At 47.1% G+C, this 15,298-nt stretch overlaps 2 protein-coding genes across 4 annotated transcripts in view; one reads left to right on the plus strand and one right to left on the minus strand.

The window, feature by feature from the left end:
- The window catches only part of Spidr (scaffold protein involved in DNA repair), a 389,790-nt gene extending 375,909 nt beyond the window's left edge, over nucleotides 1-13,881 (plus strand). For all 3 annotated transcript variants that reach the window (XM_008844506.3, XM_029569016.1, XM_029569017.1), the window contains 5 exons: nucleotides 238-390; nucleotides 7,139-7,232; nucleotides 8,429-8,543; nucleotides 8,895-8,948; nucleotides 13,458-13,881. In XM_008844506.3, the coding sequence (XP_008842728.1) occupies nucleotides 238-390; nucleotides 7,139-7,232; nucleotides 8,429-8,543; nucleotides 8,895-8,948; nucleotides 13,458-13,613 (572 nt within the window). In that variant the 3' untranslated portion in view covers nucleotides 13,614-13,881. The remainder of the gene's footprint in view (nucleotides 1-237; nucleotides 391-7,138; nucleotides 7,233-8,428; nucleotides 8,544-8,894; nucleotides 8,949-13,457) is intronic.
- An 862-nt stretch (nucleotides 13,882-14,743) lies between these two features.
- Nucleotides 14,744-15,298, minus strand: Cebpd (CCAAT enhancer binding protein delta; the record flags this gene model as incomplete). Its single annotated transcript, XM_008844508.3, has 1 exon — nucleotides 14,744-15,298. A coding segment is annotated over one exon (306 nt), but the record flags the coding sequence as incomplete, so codon positions are not given.

Consider the following 15,298-nt stretch of genomic DNA (forward strand, 5'->3'; position numbering starts at 1 on the left):
ATGCTTTCAAATTGAATTTGAATGTAGTAGCTGTGATCTTTTTCATTATAGTTCACTGGGGGCTTTAAGATACTTCCATGTGTCCCTTAGACGCTGGACGTACCTGATGTCAGGAGTGGGCCACTCATCTGTGTCTTTCTTCCTACACAGCTTGCAGAGAGGCTGATGAAGGAAACTGGCTGGAGAGGTCACACTTTTCTTCAGTGGGTCAATAATCTGAAGTGTCTCTGTTGGCAGGTCGGATTGTTTGTGTTGAACGGACAGTCCTCTTACCTCAGAAGCCTGTCTTGTGTATGCCTTCTGGTGCCGGTCCCTGTGAGCTAACCGGCCCAGTGATGCTGGATGAACTGGACTCCCTCACGCCTGTCAACTCTATTTGCAGTGTGCAAGGTGGGTGGCCCTCTCATTAGAAGCAGGATTTCTATTGTCTTAAATGTCATACTGTTTTAGACTCACTACTCGGTGTTTTATTGAATGTCTGCTATGTTCCAGTCATTAGATATAGAGACAAAATAAAATGAAGGTCTTTCATTTTGGACTTAAAGTCTATATAGGAAGCCCATATTGGAAGACAGAAAACAGTTAAGTGCACACACTGGACTCCAGTGTTTCAAATGCTCCACTTCCAAGAATGGAGGAAGTCAAAGAAGGGATAAAGACTAGATCCTTGGGACCATGAGATTGCTCAGCACATAAAGGTGTTTCTTACCAAGCCTAATGACCTGAGTTCAATTCCCAGCATCCACATAGTGTAAAGAGAGAACAGACCCCCACAGGTTATCTTCTAACCTCTGTATGTGCACATACATACACACTAAATAAATAAATGTTTTTCAAAGCCTAGACCCTTAGGTTGAGATCTGAGATCTGAGAAGTAGGTGAGATAAGAGAGGTAGGTGCATCAGGAACTGGGACCAGGAATAGAATTTACAAAGCTAGCTGACAGGAGAGAATTGACAAGCCAGGTGCCCTGGAGCGGGCTGGACAGGCAACTAGAGGGAGGGAAGGATGGAAAAGACACTACTGAAACAACTGTGTATCAGGAGCATGTGCATTGTACAGAGAGGTGGGCAGCCTCAACATCAAAGTCACAAAAATGTTGATGGGAACACACAGAGAACTCCCTGTGAGTATAATGTGGGGAGTGATTGAAGAAACCAGCTTTGAAGACAGAGCAGCATGATCTGGACTCCATCCCTGCGGGTGGAGGGCCAGAGCAGCAGTAGTGGCTCTGACAGAGAAGTAAATACAAAGGAAGTGGAGGAGTGGATTTAGTTAGGAAAAATATTGATGGGTTGGGTGATAAATGAGGTCAGGAGGGAACAGGGTACACAGAGAGAGGCCATATGTGACCACCCCAGGCAAGGACCCTCTGGCAGGCCGGCTGCCGAAATAGGACATAGAAGATGAGGCAGATTTGAAGGTACGTCTGTGTCTTTCTGGAGACTTTGAGTATTTGTTTGTAGTTAGTATTGTTATTTTAGCATGTATTAATTATGCATAGTAATGGGTTTCATGATCATTTTCATACTGTATATAAAGTATTTGATTGTATCCCCCTTATTGCCCTGTCTTGTCCTCCCTCCTACTCAAATTAATCCTCTTGTTTCAGTGGGTTTTGTTTTGTTTGAAGGTTTGTTTTTGCAATTACATACATATTTTTAAAGATTTACTTTATTTTTAATTTCATATGTGCATGTGTCTATGTGTCTGTGTGTCTGTGTCTGTGTGTCTGTGTGGCATTATGTGAATGTGAGGGCAACTTCCCATAGAGGCCAGAGCTGTCAAATCCTCCAGAAGCTGAGCTTGTTGTAAGCTGCCCAACTTGGGTGCTGGGAACTGAACTTGGATCCTCTGAAGAGCACTACTCACTCTTAAATTATAGGCCACCTCTCCAGCCCATATGATTATATTTTTCAATAAGCTTATAAAATAGTACGTATCTAATAGCTTTTTCATATAATGTTTGAGTGCTTTTGAAACATGAGGAGAAGTTTTGGCAGCTGGTTGGGTATATGAATCCAGAGATGAAAATTATATGTGCTTTCTTTTTTGACTTTATAAAATTGCTCATAACAAAAGCAGTACGTGTGCATTGAACTAGTAAAAGCTGAGCTCAGAGGAAGGTGGTGATCTCCTACTATGCATCTTGAGCCACTGTACCCTGCACACAGCCTACAACTGTCTGCCTTGGAGGGAATGTCATGTTCTAGAAAGGACATCTGTCTGGGGAATAGAGAGACATCTACTGCAAGAATTTCACATAGGTAGGCCTTTGTGAGCAAAGGTTCCCGCACCGATAGGTGCACAAAGGAAGGTACCTTTGGTTTTCAGATTTTAAATGAGACTAATACATTCTTGGATATCATTTCAAATTTATACAAAGGAGGACCTCAGGAACTCAGGTGCATATTTTTTGTTAGCCTTTGGATTTTTGTGTTTTGAAGCTCTGGGAATGGAACTCAGGTCTTGCTTACAGTGGTCAAGCACTGTGCCACTGAGCTACATCCCTAGCCCTCATGTGCTTTGTAAAAAACCGCATAGCTTGTCACTCACTTATTCAGCGTTTTTACATATCCACAAAATCATACAAACATCACTATCGTGCAGCTTTGGAGCACTGTCGTCACTACCGCCCACACCCAGACTTAGCAAATGCTTGTTCTGGCCCATTTGCTGCTGTTGTTACTGCTTGGAGACACTGCCTTGTGTTGCCCTTGAACTCCTGATTCTCCCCCTTACACTCCTGAGTGCTGCAAAGATAGGCGTGCACCACCATGCCTGGTTTTTTAAGACTTATTTTTCATGTGTATGTGTGATTATCTTCCTAGTTGTTTATAAACCATATGTGTGCCTAGTGCCTTTGGAGGCCAGAAGAGGGCATCAGATCCCCCTGGAACTGGTAGGTCCTGGGAACCAAACCTGGGTCTTCTTCAAGAATAGCAAGTGCTCTTAACCACTGAGCCATCTCTCTAGCCCATAGCTTGTTTTTTGAAATAAGGTTTCGGAATATAGCCAAGGTTAGCCTGCAACTCATAGCAAGCACTTTCCACACTGAGCCATCTCCCTGGTCCAACTTGTTTTGTAAATGTGGTTAAATGTGTTTGATAGCCCAGGATGTGGTCTTTTAGAGTGACTGTTCTTTCTTACTATTTTATTTATTATTTTACTTTATGTGTATGAATGTATTACCTGCATGTATGTTTGTGTACCTATGTTACACAGTGCCCACGGAGGTCAGAACAGGGTGTCAGATCCCCTTGGAACTGGGTTTAAGACGGTTGTCAGCTGCTGTGTAGGTGCTAGGAATCAAACCTGGGTCCTCAAGCAGCCAGTGATCTTAATCACTGAGTCACCAGGCCCCTCGAATGAATGTTGTTTACAAGAATAAAAATTTATTTTCCCGCTACTGAATGTCAATTCAGTTGTGTTGATTACTGAACAGTCAGCCCAACCGTCCTCTGTTTTCCCCCTGCTGGATCTGTCAGGAATGATAGGGAATTGACCCTGGATTGTAATTTCTCCTCCAAGTCCCTTCCATTTGCTTCTTGTATTCTGATGCACTACTGGGTGCATACATGTTGCTGAATTGACCCTGTTGGCATTGCTAAATAACTGTCTTTAGCCCAGTAACTTTCGGTTCCCTGAGATCTGCTGTCTGAAGTGAAAGAAGCTGCCACAGCTTTCCCTTACTAGCATCAGCATGGTGTGTCCTGTTCCTTCCCTTCGTTTCTAACCTGCGTCCCGTTCCTTCCCTTCGTGTCTAACCTGCGTCCCGTTCCTTCCCTTCGTGTCTAACCTGCGTCCCGTTCCTTCCCTTCGTGTCTAACCTGCGTCCCGTTCCTTCCCTTCGTGTCTAACCTGCGTCCCGTTCCTTCCCTCATGTCCTATAGACCCACATTTATGACATTTTCCCCCGTCTCACCATTCTCATGCCACTTTCCCTCTAGGTTTTCTCTGTGTCCGGCCTGCTCCAAAGCTGTTCTGCAGATGTATGGGTGGATAAGCCTAGTGTATATACAGTTACCACAGAGCACAGTGCTTCCAGATACTCTGATAGAGAAAATAAGCAAAGATTGGCTTCTTACCAGGAGTACCCACAGCAAGGCAGAATGGGGGGGGAGTGGATGTTCCCCCCAGCTGACCTTTTCCACCCAAAGGCTGGTAGCTGACCTAGCTCCAGATCCCCCAAATTCACATGAGGCAGGGGTCCACAGTGCTGTATGACAGTGGTCGGTGCCCCCCTCTCTGCCTCTCTTCTTTATCTTGCCCTACTGGCTTCTGGCCCAGAGGCTCTCAGACTTGCTCCTGACATGGTCCCTTCCTCAGATCTGCATGATTTTGGTCCTGTAGCTCTCAATAGCCACTGAATTTTCTGAATACTTGAGCCTTAGACAGCTCAATGTGGTGCATTTTCTCAGCACAAGGCTGAAAAGGACATGCAGAATTCAACCTTTGCCAGTGGAGGGTGGCTGGCTCCTCTGTGCACCCAGAACATCAGAGCCAGAGTCCTCAGAGGCTTTTTGAGGTGCCTTTTCTTGGGGAAATAGTCTTGCAGCATTTTCTTCTCTTCCTCACAATGCTTACACTTCTTTATTTAAAAAATTCATTTTCTTTGTGTATGAGTATTTTGCCTGTATACATGTAAGTGTACCTGTGTGTGCAATGCCCATGGAGGTCAGAGAGGACGTCAGATCCCCTGGAGCTGGAGTTACAGACAGGTGTTGCCATCATGTGGGTGCTGGGAATTGAACCCAAGTCCTCTGCAAGAGCAGCCAGTGCTCTTGACACCTGAGCCATCTCCAGCACCTGCTATACTTCATCCACTTCTCATTAGTGGCTGGAAACCTGGCACCCCTGTGGCCATGAATGTGCTCAGCACTCAGTTGTGCTTTGTGCTTCCCAGGGAAAAGGTGGCACAGCCCTGTTCTCAGGTTTCAGCCTCTAGACAAGGAAAAACACTGTGAGCCCCAACTTCTTCCCATCAGGAAGTTGTGGGGAGGTGGTATAGCAGAAAGCACAGCGTTCTTGAAGACATTTGTACACTGGCTTGCAGTGACAGCACAGCCCAGAAGGACCTCAAGTGACCCCTGTAGTGGGACATTCCCTCAGGATCCTTTGAAAGCCCCCTTTTTAAAAAGATGACTTGCTAGCTAATATGTCCCTTTTCCAAGCCCAACTGTGAAAGGTTTCCGTGTATCCGAGTAAAGGCAGCAAAGACTTTGAGTGAAGCAGTGAAGTGGGCTTTCTTTTTCTGACACCTAAGTAAGTGAATGTTCTGGATCCCAATTGCTTAATGGAACATCCTTTGAAACTGGTTTACGGTTGTCTGAGATGATTTCCAATGGTTTACAGACCCCAAATGGAACACATTTCCTCAGCTCTTGCCTTATTCTCTAATTGAAAGGAAATTACTTAATGCCACGCAAGTGTAAGAGCTGTTAACACCCTCAGATATCCTGGAGTAAAAAGGAACTTTGGTTAGTAGCAGGCTGTTTTTGATTGATTTGTTTAGAGAGAGGACTCTAGCTGGGTGACAGCCTGCTTGCCTAACATGCACAAGGCCCTGGATTGAATCCTTAGTACTGCAAGGGGGAACAAATTCTAGAAAGACCAGGACTGTAGCCTGACCAGAGTACAGGACATCAGCTGGCATCGAGCACATCACCTTACTTCCCCCCAGCGACTTCCTTCTGCGCCTGCTTCTTATAAATGAGCTAATATTCCTTTCCAGCTCCACTGGAAGACTTTACTGACTTTACTTTGCATCCCTTTGAATAGTGTCTTCTTAGGTTTTCAAGGACAATATCATTGGTTGATTCAGGCTTTTAAAAAATAAAGACCTCATTTTTTAAGAAGTCATTCAAGTCTGAATTGAATGGATGCATTTTACTGAACCAAGCCTGACAGTTGTCATAATTTCGCTTTTATCTATAGATATTGTCACCTGATCCTTGTTCTAATGGAAAATGACTTTTTTTTTTTTTTTGCTTCAAAATTGGGAATGAGGGCTGGTATATACCTCAGAAGTGAAATGTTTGCCTAGCCCATTCTGGGTCCTGGGTTTGATCACCAGCACCACTGAGGGGGTTGGGGGACAGGAACAGAAGAGTAATAAAAATCCTTCTGCTGTTTTAGAAACTTGGTCACATCTTACTTTTCCCTCTAACATCTAAGCACAATTCAAGAAGGATGGTTTGCAGTATAGCAGTGCACACCAAGAACAGTTGGCATGCTTCACATCCAGGGAAACCGTCTCTACCTCCTGTCTGCTGCCAACCACACAGCTCTATTGCCTGCCTTTCCTCATGCCTCTCTTCATTCAGCCTCCTCGTAGCGCGTGGCCTGGCTTGGGTCAGCCTTCAGTCCTGACCCTCAGCCACCCTCTCCATTGTACTGCTCTGGGGGAGCTCTGTAGTTCTCAATTTAGATGTTGTCTCATGGTATTTGTACTCTGTTTTTTTTTCAACACTGTAGCCCCTTCCTGCTTCCATAACCAGACTAGAAGCAGAGCCGCTGCATCTGTCTTTATGCTTCTTGTACCCTATATACTGTATACTAAATAACATCACACACATACTTATTGAGTGAATCGTGTTATGGCAGAAAATAAATTATGTAGTGTGCATGTGTGCGTACATGTTTATGTGCATGTGTGATATCACATGTATGTATGTGGCGGATAGAGCCACGCGTGGAGGAGTATATCAGACAATCCGCTCTGTCACTCTCCACCCTTCTCCCTTGAGACAGGTTCTCTTCCTGACCTGAGCTGAGCTGGCAACCAGAAAGCCCAAGTGATCCTCCTGTCTTTGCCCCCTCAGCTGTGAGTGACAGGTGTGTGTTAGCCGTGCTTGACCTCTCTTAAACATGGGTGCTAGGGACCTGATCTCAGGTCCTCGTGTTTGTGCAACAAGCACTCTTACCCAGTGAGACATCTCCCCAGTCCTTTAAGTCTATATGTTCTTAATCAGAATAACTAAGTAAACCAGAAAAACCAGGTAAGAGGAGGAATTAACAGCCAATAAATACATTTATTTATCTGTTCTTATGAAAGAAAAAGAGCTAAGATTAGGCAATTCCAGAGGCAAAGACATGGGTCAGAGGTGAGTTTGGCTTCTCCTCTCACTGGCCCTAGGTGCTGTGGTCGGTGTGGATGAGAATACCGCTTTCTCATGGCCTGTGTGTGACCAGTGTGGCAAAGGGAGATTGGAACAGAGACCAGAAGATGGGTAAGGCTGGCCTAAAGCCCATGGGGCCCTAAGGATAAAACAGTAACCAAGTTCCAGGGTCCTACAACCTTACAGCCTCCGTGAGGGCCTCCCAACAGCTTGGAAGGGAACCTGCTCAGCTGAGCTGCAGGGTGGAGGCTGTGGTCCCCATGGTTTTCCTCATGGGGAACCCTATCTTTACAGTTCCTCCTGTCTTTAGAGAAAGGAGCTGCTTTTTGTCCTCAGCTCCTTCATTAGTAGGAGAAGAAAGACAAAGGACAAATTTGAACATGTAAGACAAAGGTGATGCCTGTATGGCACATCTTAAGAGTGGCACAGGCTTCCCAGAAATGCTTAGCAGATAGCCCTTCCCTGCTAGGCTGCGGTCAGGACTGGGTGTCGCTGTTTGTCTCTCTGGAGTCACTTGTCTGCCTTCCAAGTGGTCTTTTTCATATGACTGACCAAAGAACGTGCTCATTACTTGTCTGTTATTTTTTTTTTAGTTAGTTAGTTTTGATACAATGTCTCACTATATAGCCCCGGCTGGTCTGGAATTTGCTATCTAGACCAGGCTGACCACAAACTCACAGAGATCCTATGACCTCTGCCTACAGCAGAGTACTTTTTTTTTTTTTTTTGAGACAGTGTCTCCCTGTAGCCCCAGTTGGCCTGGAACTTAGAGAGATCCACCTGCCTCTGCCTCCCGAGTGCTGGGATTAAAGGCATGTGCCACTACTTCTCTGTCTCTTAAGAAGCAAGAACAAATGTTTTCTTGATGCCTACTCAGTCAGTGGCCTTAATGCATACACAAGTCACTGCTGGAGTGTGTCAAAGAGGCAAGGGAACGTGGGTCTATGTGGAAGCAGTGTGGGAGCAAAGATGCTAGGGGTGGTGAGCAAGCTTCCCCTGCCAAAGGGAAAGAAGCGCATGCACCTGGCCTCCTGAGGGCCTGGCCTTCACTGCCTGGAAGCACCCTCCACCCTATGCTCTCGTAGGTGATGCCTCTCTGCCTACCAAGGACCCCCTAGCAACTCCCAACGGCTAATGAGTCCAAACAAGCCCAGACCTCACTGCTTCTGACTGGTTCCAGCAGTTTGGTTGCCACAGCAGAATTCCCCTCAGCAGACATTTATGTCTAGAGAACGTATCTCTTTGGTGTAGAGTTTCTGCTATATGTCTCCCTGGTTGCTCACCTTCACTGTGTCTTCACACATCAGAGGCACCTTTTTCTGTGTGGACTGTTTCCGGCCGGTCATGTCACCTCCTCAGAAGAGGCACCTACAGGTCTTTCTGGACTGCCCTACAAGACCGCAGAGCACCGTGAAGGTCAAGGTAGGACGTCAACCTGGAATGTGTGCTTATTTCCACATGTCCTCTGTTTGGACCTCTGGGCTGAGACTGAGCTGGGGCTTATGTGTTCGGTTCACCTTGTGGCAGAACTGTGTGGACTCGGGCCAGGAGGGAAATGTCCTCAAGGCCTCTCTAGCCCTTAACTTCCCTTGGGAAGAAGGGAGAGCTCACCCTTCCTGGTCTCTATGCAGTGATGCACAGTCACGCTTCACGAAGGCTGGGAGACTTACTCTCAGGCAGTTCAGATTGAGCATGTTAGTTCTCAGGCAGGACTACCTCACAGGAGCATTTACCACTTGCTGGGGTGTAACAGCCTTTTCCCTACTGTTGCAGCTGTTGCAGAGTAGTATTTCTTCACTGCTGAGGTTTGCTGCCTCCGAGGATGGGGTAAGTACAAGGAGGCCCTGCCCGGGTATGCCTTGTATTCTTGAACCTGAGTGTGGAGTTGTTCTAGAGGAAGACCTCCCTGCTGTGTATGTTCAGCTACAACAAACCCCACTGTTAAACCCTGTGTCACTTACATTCTAGAATATGAGTACTTCGTACCACTGCCGTTCAGCTGTGTAGGGTGCCAGGATCTGAGATTGTTTCTAGATCGTCCTTGAAACAGACTCAGGAAATTTGCCCTGTGGCTTCAGTTGTGGCCACACAGCCTGGAGACTGGAGCATGCTTTTGTGGCTCTGCAGTCACACAATGAAACTGCCTGAACTACTTTATTTATTTAGAGAGAGACTATGAACCAGCCTGTGCATGCCACAGTGCACATGTAGAGTCGGAGGACCACTTGTGGGAGTCACGTCTCTCCTGCTGCTGTGTGATCCTTGGTGTGCTGGATAGCTTTAGTGTCACCTTGACACACCTGGGTTGAGGGAGCCTCAATCGGGGAATTGCCTCTATTGGACTGGCCTGTGGCCATGTCTGAGGGGCATCTTCTTGATGAGTGATGTGGGAGGGCCCAGCCCACTGTGGGTGGTGCCACCCCTGGGCAGGTGGGTCTGTGTTGCATAAGAAAGCAGGCTGAGCAGGGGCCAGGGGAGCAAGCCAGTAAGCAGTGTTCCTCCATGGCCTGTGCTCCAGCTCCTGCCTCTAGTTCCTGCCCTGAGTTCCTACCTTGGGCTCCCTATGAACTGCGACCTGGGAGATGTAAGACAAATAAACCCTTTCCTCCCCAAGTTGGTACTGGTCAGAGTGTTTTGTCACAGCAATGAAGAACAAACTAGTGCTGGATCAGGGACCACCAAAGCTGATGTCAGAGGTTTCCAGTTGACGGTAGGGCTTCGGTAGGCGCTTCGGTAGGAGCTAAGGACGGCAGATCAGGGTTTTCGGAAATATACCCTGTGGAAAAAGTTGGGGGAAGGATGGAAACCCCTGCTTAAGAATAAATAACAAGCCAGGTGTGGTGGTGCACACCTTTAATCCCATGTCTCCTTAGGGATCCAAACACCAGGAGGCCCTGGTAGAAACCTTCTCACCTTCCCTTGATTTCCTGCTGGCCAGGGTGTCGTTTCTCTCACTTAAAATCTCAACCATAATGCTCTTGTGGGTGAAACCCTAATGACACAGATGTAGGTGTCTGTTCATGCGTATATGACTGTGCCAGAGTGCATATGCCTGTATATGCATCTACTTGAATATCTGTTGTATGTATGTGTATGCTTTCACTAGTGTGTGTGCATGTCTGTCTGTCAGCTTACACACATGTGCACAGGTGTAGGATAAAATGACACAGATCACGGCTTCAAGTGTTACCTTTGTAGATACTCTGATTTCAGAGTCCACAGCAGTGGAACAATGGGACATTTCAAGCCTGAAGGCACCTTTTAGCAAGCTCTTTCCCCACCCCCAGCGTTGCTCACACTGGCTCACAGGGCCTTTACCTCTGACCTGGAGTGGAGCCTGATAGAAGATGGCTACCGGAGGCTTCTGTGTAGACACAGCTGCAAGGTACTGTGGGCTCTGTCAGCTTTCCGGGTGAGAATGCATATTCTCCAGAATCCAGAGAATCAAATTAGGACTCCCCATCAGAACCATAGCTCCAATCCCTGCAACAAGTGACTGTTTCTAGTTAAGATCCATGAGTGCTAACTTTTAGGCATTTAATATGGTCAAGCTACAGATGTATAAACAATAAAATTGGCTTTTGTTGCAGATATTATTTCTTCCTGCAACATTATGGTGATACGGAGTGTGAAATTTGTTCCCTTAACTTTCAAAAAAGGTACACATATAGTGTCTTTAAATGAAATTAGAGGGGCTGGAGAGATGTTTCAGGGGTTAAGAGCACTGGCTGCTGTTGCAGAGGACCTGGGTTCAGTTCCCAGCACCAACATGGTGTCTAACCGCTGTCCTAATTCCAGTTCTAGAGGATCTGAAGCCCACTTCTGACTTCTTTGGGCATTTCACAACATAGGTGCACTTACACACATGCAGGCAAAACACTCATACACATAAAATAAAAGTAATAAAGTATTTTTTTAAAAGAAGAAAATAAGGCTGGGCGTGGTGGCACATGCCTTTAATCCCAGCACTTGGGAGGCAGAGGCAGGTGGATCTCTGTGAGTTCAAGGCCAGCCTGGTCTACGTAATGAGTTTCATGACAGCTGGGGCTACGGGGCGACCCTGTTTCAAAAAGACCTAAAAAAGGGCTGGAAAGATGGCTCAGTGGTTAAGAACACTAGCTGTTCTTGCAGAAGACCCGGGTTCAAATCCCAGCACCCACATGGCAGCTAACAACTGTCTGTAACTCCAGTCCCAAGGGTTCCAACAGCCTCTTCTGTCCTCTGCGGGCATTGCATGACATGGGTGCACTTATCTACATGCAGGTAATACATGCACACACATAAAATAATAAATAAAATATTTTAAAAAAACAAAAAGACCAAAAATAAATAAGATAGAAACACAGGGAGTTGGGGCTATAACTAGTAGGAGTAGCAACTGCCTGGTCGTACAAAGACTTGGGTTCAGTCTCAGCCCTGCCGGTTTATTTTAAAGACACAAAATTAAATAGATAATTTGTAAAATTATATACTTAGTTTACATGCAAATTCATATGAACAGTGCACAAATTTTCTAGTATGGATGTTTACTAATTTCCACCAAACATATGATTTATAATTTAAACTTCATTCATAGGTGATACTACCAAACCCAACACTTTAAATAGAAATGATTTTTCACTGACATTTTTGAATTCCACACTTTTGAGCTGAGTGTGTGGTGGTACACACCTGTAATCCCAGCACTTGAGAGTTAAGGCAAGAGAATCAGGAGGTCAAGGTCATCCTCAGCTACATGAGACCCCATCTCAAAACAAAACCAAGAATTCATTCTTTACCCCCAAAGCAGCATGGGAATACCTGTCATCTTTTCACACTTAGTTATTAGCTAACTAAAATTGTACAAGAGACACTAATGGAGTACTTGGCTGCCCCTCATCCATCTCCCTAGCAACTACCCTGCACTGTCAGGTACTTTGTCCAGACCAGCAGTCCCGATTGCCTTGTTCATTGCTGTCTCTTTCATGTTGGCTCATAAGAAATTCAGGATGGGCAGGTCATGAACTTGCCATCCAGACCACACATGAGCACTTACCTCTGTCAAGTCTCTTCCTTCTGGACCAAGAATTCTCACTTTTCCCATCAGACTGCTGAACCACCCTGACCTCAACTCACTTTTACTAAGGAATCCAAAAACTTAGAAAATGCATTTAGGTAAGTTACACTGAGAAACCGAGTCAACATCAGAGTAATGTTCACCTCCCAGACTGACGCTGAAATTCACTGTACTTAAGCATTCTGCACACACTACATGCCATGCAGGGCACCACTGGAACAACTCATCTCTGCCACACTGGACATCAGCTAATGCCACCAAGGCAGGGCCACAGTAGCAGAGCCTCCTTCAGTCCCCAGCCAGGGGTCTGGCCCAATTTCCTCACAGTGCATGACGGGCTGGCCACCTTTGCTAACTGAACTTGGGACATTACTGTGCCCCTTCCACAGCATACTGTGACCAACCCAGACTTAGAGCAAGATCAGTGGCACAGGTAGAGCACCAGGAGTCACAGTCTACCTGTGTTGTCCATATTTTCTGTCTCCTTGTCTTCACACCTTGACAGTAGATGGCCATATGTGTGTAATATAACGTATGTTTGTGTGTATGTGACATGATGATGTAGAGATTGGTCAGGCGCACATTCCTCCACAATTGCCATCACCTCTCAGGTGTCAGTCTCCCAGAGACCAGAGGTAGCAACACATCCATCCTGAAGTCTGAGCTTTTATTTTTAGCCCCATACTCACTGAAAGTGCTCTGCAATTGGATCTGTAAAAGCCCAGCCAGTGCTGGACTATAATCCTTGGCTGGAGATGAAATTTTCCCAAGATTAACCATGTAAATAAAAAGTGTTATTACCACAACACAGAAAGAAATGTTTGGCCCCACTTAACTCAAGAAGAAATGAAATCCTGTTGAAGAGGGAAGTTTGGGGGCAAAATACCAGGAAATCCTTTGACCAGAAATGTTGCTAGATTGGGGAAGTATACCCCAAAGGAAGTGGAAGACAGACGCAAGCCAAGAGCCCAGCCCCGCTGGGATGACACCAGTGCCCTGCACAATCCCAGTCCTTTCCTAGGCCAGTTTATTCTGGCAGCCACTAAAACCACCAGTATTTTAAATGTTGTCTAAAAGCTGAAGTGAGTTATGAGAATAAAACCGTTCATCATTTATTATAACAAAGGGAATGTCTGTAGTATTCTACCCCCCCAAAAGAAAAACATTTTTCATTGGAAAAAGGAAGGCTGCAGCTTGGGTAGGGCCTCTGCTCTGGCTGCAGCTGTTGGGAAAAGACCATCAGCACTGTTTGTTTAACCAGTATGCCTCTATCACTGCAGAGCTACGAAGTGGAGAGTGTCCTCGGGAAGGAGATGGGGTCCTTACTCTGCTTCGTCCAGTCCGTCACCACCCACCCAGCCAACTGCATTGAACTGGAGGAAATTGAGCTGAGAGGAGGAGCCACGGCCAACCAATCTCCTTTTTGGGATCCATGAACTTTGCAGTGGGGTGGGAGTGGGGGTGGGGGTTGGGGGGATTAACTCCAGATAGTATTTTATGATTTTTAATTGAAGTTTTTTTTCTGGAAAAGTTAAAATAGTTTTGTAAACTAAAATACCTTCTTTGCACCTGTATCACCTCCCTACAAATTGGGGGATGTGTTTCTAAAGCTTCCTGACGTCTTCGCCTTTTTATTTACTTAGGCAATGACGATATCCCTGTAAAGTTTTCTTCAGTTGTCGCTTTAAAATATTGAAGCCTTTACTGTGATCTTACATTTTTTCTTTGTAGTTTTTAATATTCCCCCAAAAGAATACCCAGTAAAGCTCAAACTTTTATCTCACATTTAGATGTGACTTCTCTGCTACAGCAAGTAAATATCCAACCCAAACACTTCGTGATTTGGTGTTGGGGGGATTAGGAACTGTCAGACATGACACCGACACCCATAGTGTGGATAGGTTGGGTGTGATGGGAGCTCCCCGCAGCCCACCCCCACCACACACCTGTCTGCCACGGAAAACTGCAGAGGGGAGAGATTACAGACTTGAGTAGTTCACCATCCAGACAGATTTAAATTACAAAGCCGCGAGTTAAATCTATTCGGACACTTGAAGATTTTGTTTCTCTCTTATAGTAACATAGCGGGCTATGGTTCCTTACACCGTATACTTACCTGCCGAGAGCAAAGCAAAAGTACCTAACACCCAGTTTTCTTATTAAGGCACAGAACTTGGGAGTGAGTCCTCAAGCACCGCGTACTGCATTTCAGACCGTACCTGGGGTGCCGTCTTTGTCTACACGAGTGTGTATCCTGATGCACACTGAAAGTTTTCAATCCCTTAAAACAGGAAAGTGAAAGCAAAGCCGCGCGCGAGCGGGCGCAATCTGGTTTCGGGACTTTGGAGCCCTGCTCTACCTCTGGTCCCTTGGCAGCCGTCCGACGTTGGGCGGCGGTCCCCGTCTGCCCCACCCGCCCGGCGCTGCGGGGTCGTGTGCTCCGCGCTCCGCCGGGCTGTGCAGAACCGCGCACCCCGCACTCCAGGCCGGCAGCTCCCCGCACGTGGACCGCGGCCTTTGCTCGCCCTTCCCACGGGGGCGGGAGTGACTGCGACCCGGACCTACAGCGATTTGAAATGTTTCTTTATTCTTACAAATCTGTAAAAATCGATATAAAAAGGCATGCGCAGTCCTTCCCTCCTAGCCACAATACAAAAGGGCTGTCGGAGTCGTTTCCTCGTACAGAAGTCCCAGGCGGCGACGCAAAGCCAGGCGGCCGGGCTCCGCAATAACTTAGGGGACTGGCGGCTCCCTCCGCCCCGCTCGCTCCGGCCGCCCCGCCCCGAGGTGTCCAGGTGCGGCCGGCCGCGCCGCGTCACCGGCCATCGGCGGAGCCCGCGGGCAGGAAGGGAGCGCCGGGCAACTGCTTGAAGAAGCGCCGCAGGCCGGCCAGGTCCCGCGTGAGCTGCTCCACGCGCCGCTGCAGCTTCTCGTTCTCGGCCGACAGCTCCACCAGCCGCTGCTGCATCTCCTGGTTGCGCCGCTTGGCCTTGTCGCGGCTCTTGCGCACGGCGATGTTGTTGCGCTCGCGTCGCTGCCGGTACTCTGGGCTGCCTCGCTCGGGGCCCCGCTTGGCCTTGTCGCGCGCGCCGGGCGCGGGGCCGGGCGCGGGGCTGCGGCG

The sequence above is a fragment of the Nannospalax galili genome, unplaced genomic scaffold (assembly GCF_000622305.1).
Source record: "Nannospalax galili isolate Female #2095 unplaced genomic scaffold, S.galili_v1.0 scaffold462, whole genome shotgun sequence".
NCBI classification, from domain to species: domain Eukaryota; kingdom Metazoa; phylum Chordata; class Mammalia; order Rodentia; family Spalacidae; genus Nannospalax; species Nannospalax galili.